General features: G+C 51.3%; 5 protein-coding genes across 5 annotated transcripts; 2 read left to right on the forward strand and 3 right to left on the reverse strand.

Moving 5' to 3' along the window:
• Positions 1 to 427: 427 nt before the first annotated feature.
• Positions 428 to 2,128, forward strand: PFICI_10783 (uncharacterized protein; the record flags this gene model as incomplete). Its single annotated transcript, XM_007839364.1, has 1 exon — positions 428 to 2,128. The coding sequence occupies one exon, from the start codon at positions 428 to 430 to the stop codon at positions 2,126 to 2,128; it is 1,701 nt and encodes a 566-aa protein (XP_007837555.1).
• A 207-nt stretch (positions 2,129 to 2,335) lies between these two features.
• Positions 2,336 to 2,998, reverse strand: PFICI_10784 (uncharacterized protein; the record flags this gene model as incomplete). Its single annotated transcript, XM_007839365.1, has 1 exon — positions 2,336 to 2,998. The coding sequence occupies one exon, from the start codon at positions 2,996 to 2,998 to the stop codon at positions 2,336 to 2,338; it is 663 nt and encodes a 220-aa protein (XP_007837556.1).
• A 520-nt stretch (positions 2,999 to 3,518) lies between these two features.
• PFICI_10785 (uncharacterized protein) lies at positions 3,519 to 4,739 on the reverse strand (the record flags this gene model as incomplete). Its single annotated transcript, XM_007839366.1, has 1 exon — positions 3,519 to 4,739. The coding sequence occupies one exon, from the start codon at positions 4,737 to 4,739 to the stop codon at positions 3,519 to 3,521; it is 1,221 nt and encodes a 406-aa protein (XP_007837557.1).
• A 1,183-nt stretch (positions 4,740 to 5,922) lies between these two features.
• PFICI_10786 (uncharacterized protein) lies at positions 5,923 to 9,822 on the reverse strand (the record flags this gene model as incomplete). Its single annotated transcript, XM_007839367.1, has 6 exons — positions 5,923 to 6,000; positions 6,055 to 7,736; positions 7,794 to 8,616; positions 8,669 to 9,007; positions 9,286 to 9,681; positions 9,805 to 9,822. 6 exons carry the CDS (start codon positions 9,820 to 9,822, stop codon positions 5,923 to 5,925), a joined length of 3,336 nt encoding a protein of 1,111 aa, XP_007837558.1.
• A 996-nt stretch (positions 9,823 to 10,818) lies between these two features.
• PFICI_10787 (uncharacterized protein) lies at positions 10,819 to 11,787 on the forward strand (the record flags this gene model as incomplete). Its single annotated transcript, XM_007839368.1, has 1 exon — positions 10,819 to 11,787. One exon carries the CDS (start codon positions 10,819 to 10,821, stop codon positions 11,785 to 11,787), a length of 969 nt encoding a protein of 322 aa, XP_007837559.1.
• Positions 11,788 to 11,993: the final 206 nt, after the last annotated feature.

Below are 11,993 nucleotides of genomic sequence, written 5' to 3' on the forward strand. Positions count from 1 at the left end.
ATAGGTACACTCTGCACGGTTGGCAAAGACTAGGCAGCAAATGAGTAGTGCCGAAATATGTCGTCGCTTAGTCTAGTGTACTGTACTAATCTAAACCTTAAAATCCACTACAACGGACGCGCCACGTCTCTAGAACTTGAGTAGAAGAGAAGGTCTTCGTATTTTGAATGATTTCATTCTCTTAAATAACCCGCCTCGACCAATCGCTTGTTGGCGCGATATCTTAAGTCAGCCGCCAAGATTAGGCTGTTGCCTTGGCATAAAACGTCTCGACTCGTAGTTGAACCCTTATATATATGCAGTCAAGGCCATTGTTCAGTTTTTGACATGATGTCGTTGAAGAGTTATTTTCAAACAGGTTCTACATTCATCTCTGAAGTCTCTCGTATCTTTTCATGAAATGACGACTACCTCCGAACTTCCAAAAATGCTTGTTGAACTCTGCCCATGGGAAGACGCTCTCGTGGTCGCCTCAGTCAATGGTCAGATTGAAGCATTGCAAGACGAATTGGACAAAGGCAGAAACGTGGATCTTCGAGATGTAGAACACGGTCGGACCTTGTTAATCTGGGCAGCCGAGAATGGCCACAAAGACGCTGTCCAGCTTCTGCTCGAGCGCGGCGCCGGCGTCAATAAGCGCGATCTCCAGGGTCGGACACCGCTGTTGAGCAGCGCAGCGAGTGGGCATGAAGATATTACAAAATATTTACTCGCAGCCGGTGCTCACGTCGAGGAACGGGATGTTTCTGGTCGCACGTCGGTCATTCTTGGTGCTCAAGCATGCTCTGGTCGCGTTGTCGAGTATTTGCTGGAAGCAGGGGCGAGTGTTGATGTCCAAGAGTGGCGCTACGGTCGGAGCGCATTGTCATGGGCAGCAGAGAAAGGATGCGAAAAGGCCGTTGAGGTCCTGCTCAAGGCAAACGCCGAGGTTGACCTTGCTGATAGCCTAGGTCGTACCCCAATGTCATGGGCGGCCATGAGTGGTCACGCAGATGTTGTCAGCCTTTTCTTGAAGTATAATGCCAACGCTAAGGCAAAAGACAACGAGTATGATCGGACGCCATTTTTGTGGGCCATCAAACGGGGTCACGAATCTGTCATACAGGTCTTGAAGGATGTGTCGCCGCCGGAAATAGGACACGGTCTGGTTCTGCGGCCTACACCGCCCTCATCAAATACACTTGACGACCTGCAAGAATTATTCAAAGCAGTCAAGCCGGACTTCGATTGGAGGAAAACCCAGGGCGGTGACCTTTTGATATGGGCGATCAAAGAAGATCGCGAAGAGGACGCCACATTTCTCATTGGCAACGGAGCGGACATGAACGCACAAGACGACGAGGGGATGTCGGTTCTATCCCACGCTGCATACAAGGGTCATTTGTCCGTAGTACAGCTCCTGCTAGCGAGCAAGGTAGATCCAGATTCGGAAGACGAACTCGGTCGGACTCCCCTCTCATATGCTGCCGAGGGTGGGCGCAACGAAATTGCCAAGCTACTCTTGGAAAGAGATGTCAACTTGGAGTCTACAGATGACACGGACATGACGCCTCTGTTATGGGCAGCATGCATGAGCCATGAAGATGTCGTCGCTACGTTGCTTGAAAAAGGCGCCGACCCCGATGCTACCGACCGCAATGCCGTTTCCGCCATGAGTTGGGCTGCCGAGGAAGGGAACATAAACATTGATATAATACGCCGTCTTTTGGAAAAGGGAGCTTCACCGGATGAGGGCATGGAAGCATCGCCACTGATGCGGGCCGTGTGCAGTGGAGATATGTCATTGATTAAGCTACTACTCGACAATGGAGCAGACCCCTACTCGGAACTTTATGACGTTTGCGAGTGTCCACCATTGATGCTCGCAGCTTCTCATGGTAAGAAGGAATTGGTACAGATATTTTTGGGAATGGATGCTCCATCAGCCGAAGTCAAGAAGGAACATAGCTGGAAGGCACTGGAGGAGGCAGCTCGAGAAGGCAAGATTGAAGTGGTCAAACTTTTGCTGGAGAAATGCAGCTTTGAAGAGGAGGATTGGAAGGAAGATGGACCAATCTGGTACGCTCGAATGCATGGCCACCGAGATATTGTCGGCTTGCTACAACCATACTATGGAGAGGAGGAATGATCTTTCACGCGCGCTGATGCTTATTGCAAGGCGTTTTGCAGCATTGGTTTCGGTTGAAACTATAGCTACCTACTTCTCCAATACTGAATAAACCACAGGCAAATCAGTTATGCATATCCGATCTCGCGATGGACTATAGCAGCCTATTTGTCGCCCTTCATTCCAGACAAGATCGCAGGCATGTTCAGGTACATAGCAGATGCAGACTCATACAGAGACTGTCGTACCAAATGTCGCCAATGCCTCTGTGCTAGCCTTACGACCATCCATTCTTGCAAAATAAGCCTCCACGTTCTTGCGCCCAGGTGAAAGGACCCAAGAAGCTGGACCCATGACCATCATCTTCAGCAATCCGTAAAAGTGAATGTCTGCCGCAGTGAATCGATCTCCACACAGCCATGTCTTGCCCTCTAATTCGTCATCGAGAAGGTTTAGGAACTGATTGATTACGACCTTTTCATTGACTTGCGCCGATGGGGTAGGAAGGCGGTTTCCCTTGTAAAAATCAATGGTAGCTGGGTCGTTGCGATACCACGAGATCACAGGTTGGGCGATTTCGAGGTCCATGCGTCGCAACCACATTCGAGTTTCTGCCCGCTCCTCCGGCGTCTCTCCAAAGAGACTCTTGCCGCCCTTGGGAATCTCGTCCAAGTATTCGCAGATGGCCGTGATCTCTGTCAGGACAAAGTTCTCAGAGATGCGCAATGCGGGTAGTTCACCGCGGGGGTTGACGTCTCGACGATAGGCGAGCCTGCGATTTTCTAGAGACATGATGTCGACTTGCTGGACATCGAATTGAAGGCCACCGCGTTCAAGGACGAATAGTCTGACCACAAATGGGTTTGGTGCTGCGGCGTCGTAGAATTTCATTTTGTCCGATGATTATAGGATGTTTTCTAGGCGTGAAGCAACTTTTTTTGTCTTGAGAAGGGAATTGTGTGAAATTAGACAATGGATCATCTTATTTATACCGATTGTTGAAGACATGTCTTCGTGACATCATGAGATCCAGATGTCTATGGTGTGGATGATACAGACACCACTAAGACGGAGTTTATGTACCATGAAGAATATACTTCCGCGTGCACAGATCCTCCTGCATATTTTCAACAAGATGCGCCTAGTTAGGCGTGTGCTAGTGAAAGCCTAATATTTCCTCCGTTTAACGCCGTGAATGCGAATGTCTGAATGATCCACTAGAATCCACAGACCATTCAAGTTCTAGTCGGGTATTTGCCTACCTTAGTAGACGTATCATACCTATTGAGAGGCAAGGCAGTTGGAGGCGATGGGATCATTGTTTTTGCCAGATCGATCAAGAACACAGACGCGAACTCGGAAAGCGTGTGCTACGACTTGTAAAGAATGGAACGGAAGAATACATTCATGCTCACTCAATCTCCATCTCCTCCTCCTCCTCCTCATCCTCCTTGACTTCGTTGCCCTTCCGATTCTCCACCCACCACGTAGCGGCCCGGCGGCATCCCTCCTCCCAGTCTACCTGCTCCGTGTACCCCAAAACACGCTTGGCCTTTGAGATATCATAGGCGCGAGCACTCGTCATGATGCTCACGGCGGCCTGGCTGAGTCGCGGCGGCTCGTCAATGATCCAAGCCCACCACTCAAAGGCCCAGGCTACCCACATGGCCATGGCAATGGTCACGACGCGAAATTGCGGATTCTTCGCGGGGTTGTACTCGTCGGCGTCACGGGGTGGAAAAGCGGTGGACGCTTGATCAGTGTTTGCCGACATGACGTTGTTGTGATTGTGGTATTGCCACATGGTGCGTGCAAAGTCCCAGTATGTGTAGGCGCCGGCGTTGGCGACGAAGAAGGCCTGGCCTCCGACCGAGTCCCGGACTCCACGCGCCGGTGAGAGTAGCTTCTCGGCCGCCAGCAGATGCGCGTGCGTGCTGTTGCCCACATACGTGGTCGCAAACGGCTTGGCATTGGGCCCGATCTGGAGCCCGCGCATCGCGCCCGCTGTACGCATAATGGTCGGCGTGACGTCGTTGTCGCGCTCGCCGTAGATGACGGAGGGTCGGACCGAACAGGTGCGCATCCCGTCGCCATTGCCATTGCCGGCCTTGTCGCCGTCGTGGTCATCAGCCGCCAGTACCAAGACTTCGGCCTCGGCCTTCGTGCGCGGGTAGATGGGGACGTTTCCGTCATTGTCCTCGTCTGGCATGGCAACAACCGGCCAGGTCTCGTTGGCGTTCACAATCTCAACGCCGGCCCATTGGACCACGGATGCCGACGAGGTAAAGATGAAGGCTCTCACACCAGCGGCCTTGCAACTTTGCAGGAGCAATTCAGTCCCCTCGACATTGACCTCCCGTACCATATGGTCCGGGACGTGCTTTCGTGTGCCGACCACCGTCGCTGCGCAGTGAAAGACAACGGTAGGCTTGCAGTACCTCAGGCAGGCGTCCACGTGAGCCGTGTTTGTAATATTTCCTTTGCGATAAGTAACGCCGGGAATGGTGTTGGTGGTCGGACTGCGAGATAATACCGACACCTTGGAAGTTGGGTAACGTTCTCGTAGAGTCCGTACAATATCTGAACCCTGGAGGCCACAACCTCCTGTTATCAGAAACGATTGCGAGTCCATGACGGACGGTGAGGTTGCTATGCTGTGCCTCATGAGCTCTCCAGACGTTATGTCCAATAGTTCTTCCTGGGGGCGTCTGATGAAAGAATCAAATAAGAGGCCCTTCTATCATAAGAGGAGCTGAGCCCTCTTTGATGCAAACTTTAATTCTCTCGATCGTTGAAATCACAATGAGATGTTGCAATGGTCGCTTATTCCTACCAGCCAAGATCAGGGCGATGGAGCTTCATATAAATCATCAATCAGCATGATCGACGCCACCGACTGACCCCGGTTGCAGTGCTGAACCAATCCGGACTAAACAGCTGACGGTGCAGCCAGCTCCCAGTACTTCAAGGGATGCAGTCAGGCATGTTGCACTATTTGCGTGAACCTGCTACCATACCAGCGGCAGTAATATGAGGCGTACGCTCTGGGCAAAGGCATCATAGATTCCGACTCTGAAAACGTTGTCTTCTCTCTTTTGCCGAGCCATTTGCTTTCCGAGAAGAAGCTCCAGATCGGCTAAAAGACAAACAAACCATTGGGCATGATCCTCATTATTGTGTGATTGGTTGTATAAGTGAAAGGTTTCTAGCCGTTTTTAGCCTATGTCGCGTATTGCGAGCTGACCCGCTTTGACTGCTTCTTCGAAATAGAACTGATACCCCCCACGTAAATCACCTGGAGAGGTGGGCAGGTCCCACGTTTGGGGTATACACCTCGAGTCACCGAGACGCATCCAATCGCAACGCTAGGATCCAGTGGTCAGGGGATCATCCACGGCCATTTTGGGTTTCGTATTGCTTCTTACTTCAGAGTACTTTACTATTACAGTGAGAATGTACAACATCATTCAATCAATTGAATATGATCACTATCGGCTTCTTTTGTCCGTCCTCTAGGAGTTTGAAGATGTACAACGCGCAAGATGAAGTACGTCTTCCCTGCCTTGCTCCCAAAAGACACAACAGACCCTAGAAATGAAGAATAAACAAAAACACCTCCATATACGCCAGACAAGTACCGATGCTTGGTCCAGTCCAGACCGGTCATTGTCGACCCAAAACTCCAACATACGGGTATCCCCTTCTAAACAAGGTACTGCGCTCGCTCAAACACCAAAGCAGTTCTTTATGAGATCCACTGGCCATGCAAGCCGGCTGTTTCAACCAAGGTATATTCAAATGTCATGGCACACGGCTCATCGCTTTTTGATTGAGCGGCCGGTCTTGATTGCTTTGAGCGGGCCGCCTTGCTGCCCTGGTTTGGCTTTCGAGACCTATGGAAAATGGTTAGCAACAGTATGTTCGAATACGAAACGGGAATTACTCACAGTTGTAGCAAAGTCCAAGCTGCTAACTGTCTCCTTGATGTCCACAGCAAGAGGGCTGACCATGACAAACATGAGTGCTTTGGCATTGCCACCGAGACAGCCTTCAAGCAGCTTGGTGAGTGAAGAGTCGCGGTACGGGATATGGCTGGCGTTCTCTGCTAGAGCGGTCATTACCTTGCTCAAAGTCGACAACGATGTGTTGATGCTGGCCGCCTCCTTGAAATTCTGACCCTCGACTTGCGACTCCTTGACTCGTTCGGAGCCAGCAAGGTCGATAAGGTTCAGCACACCTTCGCTCCTGTTTCCATCGACGTCCACACCTTCGAGTTTGAGGGTGAAGACACAATGAGATCGCGAAGAGGCGCGATTCATATTGGTAGCTGCAACGGTACGGTTCTTGTTTGCCGTGGCAAGCATTGTTTCCACCTCTGCCGGTGATCCTAGCCTCGTTGCTCGCGACTCCACGTAATACTTCTTGGTGTTGGGGTCTTGACGAAGTTGGACCTCATTTCGACTGCCATCGTCACTAAGCAAGTCAAAGAGCTTCTCGTTGTAGACCTCTGTAAAGGAACCCCACATCTGATAGGTCCAACCGGCATCTTTTAGAGACTCAGCCTGCTCATAGATCATCTTCATGGCGCTTGGAATGATTGAATCCTGTTGTGCGCTCATGGTAAATGTCTTTCCTGATCCAGTCTGGCCGTAAGCAAAGACGCAGACCTTCTGGCCGTCTAGAGCGCTTTGAACGAGTTGGCTGATCTCTTCAAAGACAACCTGATTGCCTTCCTGCTGCTCAAAGACGCGCTCAAAGTCATAGGACCTGTCAACAAGCTGCTCTCCGTCATACTTCTTGATGGGCACCATGAGCGTCATTTTGCCAATATGATCGTCATATTCGCCAACGTCGGTCTCGATCTGGGCATTGGCGGAATCATTGCGGCCAGGGCGTATGCGACACATGACACGGATGTTGCCTTTAAGAGTTTGTAGTTGGTCAAACAGCTTTCGCCTCCTTCGTTCCTCGACTCTGAGCTTTCCCTTGTACTCTTCGGCTTGCTGTTCTGCTTGGGCTGCTTGTTCGACTGCAGCTTGTTTTTCCTCTCTGATGATCCGGAAGTGTTCGACTTGTTTCTGCTCGTCGCTCTTCAGGTGAATTAGTGCGGCTTGACCAGATGTCACTGCCTTTTCAAGATCAGCAATACGTGCCTCTCGCACTGCTACTAATCCCTTGAGATCACGCTGAGCCTCAAGCAGTTCCTCTTTCTCCTTCTTTACTTGCGCAATCTGCACAAATTGTGCTTCCAAGTCTTTGCCATTTGCCTGGCTTCGCAGCATCGCGCCCCGCTTTTCCTCTTCGAGTAATTGCTCGAGCTCCTCAAAGGCCTGATGAGCTTCACCCAGTTGCTTCGCGAAGTCGGCAGCCAGCTCTTCTTTCAGCTTTTCGATTCTTTGTTGAGAGATTCTCTCTAGTTCGTCCTTCTCGCGATTAAACTGGCGTAGTCTTTCGTCAATTTCGTTTCGATGTTCGCGCTTGAGGTCTTCGGCGTCATTCCGTCGCGCTCTCTTTTCATCGTCGAGTTCCCGTGTGAGGGCATGGATTTTGTGGTTAGCATCTTGAATCTTAGACTGCAGTTCCAATTTCGATGATTCGAGTGCATTTTTTGTCTGTTCGAGATCGGCCACTTCATACACGAGGTTAGATTGTACCCACAGAGCGAGGATGTCATCTTATAACTTACCCTTTTGTTTTTCCGCAGCCAATTCATTTTCAGATGACATCCGTCCGTTAATGGAGTTGCTAATCATCTCCTTCATGGCTTTTACCTCGGACTCGAAGGTACCTAGTCGTTCATCTACGTCCCATGCTACAAAGTTATGGAGGTTAGATCCCTTAGTCAAAAACGAAGCCTTGGTCGGCGAAGGGGACATTAAAGGGGTGACAGCTTTGTACGAAGAATTGACACGCGCAAATTGTTGAATCAAGTCTTTGGAAGTGGGCGTTTTGGGGACCACTGGGATATCCCGACGCTGTTCTCTTACTGGAGACCCGAATGTGTCCACGCGCTGGCGATTGCGCCGTTTTACACTTGCTGGGACCTTGAAAGTTGGTGTTTCTGTTTCTTGGGAGGAATCCACTGGATCCTGTGTAGTGGATGATGCCGTACTTCCTTCACTAAAGTTGAGTGTATCGAGTGCGCGACAGATAGAGGCTTCTCTAGCTGCAGGGAGTGACTGAATATAGGCGGTGCTCATATCGCTGACAGAGTGGTACTTCCGAACTTTCTTGGAAGTAATGGGAACCTTGCTGTTTGTGGAGGGTTTCTTTGCCAATGGCTGCTGGGTATCCGTACCATTCTTGGTTGGTTCCTCGGCCCTGACGCCCATGGACGTTATGGGTCTGTTGCCTCGGGCGGCTGTAGATCGTACGCTTGCTGATCGCGCGTGGGCAGTTCGGGAAGGCGGCCGAGCGCCCGGTCCAACACTGCTTGCATAGCTGCTCGTCGAGGTATTTCGGGAGGTGTTTGAGTTATATGAGGCGACCGAGCGAGTAACGGGTCGGGTCTGCATGCCATTTCAAGTCAGCGAATATCCCCCGCCAGTAAAAGATCAGAACTTGTGAAGACGTGGTTCTTCCCAGAGGAAACATGAGCGGGCATTCAGATAGACTTGCGCTCCCAATCGCCGCGGCAGCCGTATCAAGTGTTTCGGGGCCAGTCTGAGTGTCCCATCCCCGAATTGCAGCATCGAGTCGGATAGAGACGATGCTCCCGGTGGCCGTCTGTTTACTGAGCCAGGACATGAATAAGGTGAATCGCTTGAGTCGGTTGAGGATTGAGAGCTCTCCAGGTAACGGTTGAGCGCAGCCATCTGTAACGGTTGCTTCGTGGGTTTGGGGCGTCATCGCTTTCTTCGAGGACCCGATAACAGACTCTTTCCGATTTGCGCGGTGACGCTGAAGCGTCACAAGCAGTTGTAGAATATTGAAACAATCCCTTCGAAGCATTCGCCAGATCTCTCGGACACAATGGCGCAGACGACTGTAGATGACTGCCAATACCAAGCATGATAGCGCCAGGACAAGTTCCAGGATGCGTACTTGTAAATTGTCGTCCGAGTATTGCATTTTGTGGTTGTGATCCGTTTCTGATTAAAGCGCATCCGTTTCCAGGAATGACCCGATCATGACAGGGTGAAATTGTGAAGACAAATTCAAAAAATGTTGCAACTTACTGATTGCATGTCCCGCAGAGACGTGCCCTTAATTGTGCTCCGAACGGGGGTGGGTGCTACAAGGCCAGACTTTGCCGAGGCCTGGGGAAACTCGGTGGCTGCCTTCTCGGACAGAGTTTTGCGTTTTGGTTCTGGCTGAGAAACTGTATTGGCCTGAGGTAAGCATGTGGCTGGGAAGACAAGGTGTTGAAGTGTGTCAACCGTACCGGCGCCCTGAAGACCGCGCTTGATACCTGTGAGAGATGGCGGGGCCATTGCGGATTGCGATCGCGTGTTGGTCTGCGAGTCTGTTATCTCGTGCAGGCCATGATGCGACATGGCAGATGAGGAGTGAAGTTGTGGCAGTCGGGATGTAGTGCTTGCGCCGAGACGCGGAAGCCCAGATGGCTTGTTCATCTGCGCAAGTCGTTTGTTAGAAAGTCGCGTCCGAGAAGGAGTTTTGTTTTGCGACCAGAGAGTGCTCGAGATCGAGGGGTAAGGGGTTGACTGTCTGGGGCGGGCGAGACAAGAAAAACGTACTGGATTCTCCGTATCCATGTTGGCGAAAGTGCTCTTGCGGCGTATTGCAAGCTGGTATCCAAGCGTAGCAAGGAGCAAAGCCCCGGTCGGAGAGGCACCGGCTGACGATGCAGTAAAGGACGGCGTGTTGACAGATGCTGGTCGTGGGAAACGTCGACGTGACGGGCTTTGATGGGTTGGTGAAAGAGAGGCGACCAGATGCCACATCAAAATCTGGAGAGCAAGTAGCTCTATGGAGGCGTTCTAGTGGGCTTATGATGCGTTGGATAAGTCAATGCCTGTACCAAGTCCAATTAAGCTCCGAGACGTTTGAGCCAGTTCCACGATTGGGTGCATTAAATTTACTGCTGTTGATTTCGCGTGATGGGTCGCTGCCGGGGCAACGAAGAAGACGTGAGGAGAATAGAGCGGGACCAGCTGGGTCAGCCACAAATAATGGCATATTAGCAGCGCTAATGAGCCACATTACTCCCAAAGCCACACCAATTCGGCTTTGGTGGGATGACGCTTCTCTTCCATATCGATTGAGGAATTGGCCATAGCTCTTTGGCTTTCCGTCCCGCCTTCCCGCTCTCTGTGCTTCTCCTTGATCCCGACTACAGGGTACCATCACATGTCAGCTTCTCCAACCAATTGAGCTCTAACCGCATTTCAGATATGTATGTATGTCATCTAATGTCAGCAGCTACAGGCGGCTAATTTTAAATCCTGCACCAGTTGCCTTTTCTTTAAGGTTTCAACATTTACGTTGACATCACGAACTTCGACTCTACTTAAACTTCTCAACGGTCTGTCACAGGCCAGCCCCGATCATAGACAGACAGTCGTCAACGACGACGTCTCATCATCCAAGACTCCAACCTCCACAACTGTCTCATGTCTCGGTAGCTTTGCTCACGCGCGCAGCCCGCTGCCCAACCACTTGAGCCTGTTCTCCGCCGACCTTTCACCCCGACTTGAGCTGACAGCGTACTGCTCGACTCTCGAACGAAGCCTATCGCATTTCAAATTGCCATGGAGAAGTACAGCCAGTTTCGGGATCGCGGTAGCGGCGTCTCGCCGTTCCTGCCGCACGTCACCCCAGTTTCACCACTTACCAAACTCTGGCACATCATCGTCTTCTCGATCCGGCTTCCCTTGTTCGCATTCTATGCAGCCTGCTATTTCCTGGTGCTCACGCACCTCCCACTCCCAGTAGTGCTGCGCAAGCTCCTGCTTTGGGCAATGCTAGGCATACCAGGCATCTGGTGGGTAGATTTACAATTGGATGGTGTCAAGCGTGGCCACCTGCATGAGCAGCCTGTGGAAAGAGTCCCGCAGCCCGGAAGTATCATTGCAGCCCAGTTCACAAGTCCGATCGATGCGCTATACCTGGCCGCGATTTTCGACCCGATTTTCACCGTCAGTTATCCAAACACTCGAAAAGTTCACCATATCTCTTTGCTCGGTGCCATTGTCCTCGCTTTGGCACCGATCAACCTGCAGCCCCCGACACGCAAGAACCTCACAACACTGCGCCAACTTCGTGAGGATTATCCGCACCGGGTAATTGTCGTATTCCCCGAATGCAGCACGACGAACGGCAAGGGCTTGCTGCCACTTTCCACGAGTCTCTTGGGCGCTCCAGCCGATGCGAAAATCTTCCCCGTTAGTCTGCGATACACACCTCAAGATATTACGGCGCCCATTCCCGGGACTTACATGACATTTATTTGGAATCTACTTTCGCGACCAACCCACTGCATCAGAGTGCGCATTGCCGAAGCAGTCACGACCAAGTCAGACTTACCCAATGGTTACGAAAGCGACGATTCTTCCGACGACGAATCCCGCGAGGCCGAGGAGCCTATGACTCCTGCGGATCGCCAACTACTCGATCATATTGCTGAGACGCTGGCACGACTTGCGAGGAATAAAAGAGTTGGCTTAACACTACGCGATAAGGTGGCATTTGTGACTGCTTGGACAAAGGGTCGAAAGTAGGGGATACCCCCAGGATATGCCCCAGAACAAACTTTGAAAACATATTACAACCAAGAGACTTAAGGGGCAAGTTTCGCATATCTTGACATGGCTGTAGACTAGGATCGGACATCGCCTGCCGCTTCACCGCAAGGACCAATAGCATCTAGATAGGTAGTCAGGCTGGCTCAAACTCGGACATCTCACATTTCAGAAACAGACCAGCA

This window comes from Pestalotiopsis fici (genome assembly GCF_000516985.1).
Source record: "Pestalotiopsis fici W106-1 unplaced genomic scaffold PFICI_Scf_8, whole genome shotgun sequence".
NCBI lineage: Eukaryota > Fungi > Ascomycota > Sordariomycetes > Amphisphaeriales > Sporocadaceae > Pestalotiopsis > Pestalotiopsis fici.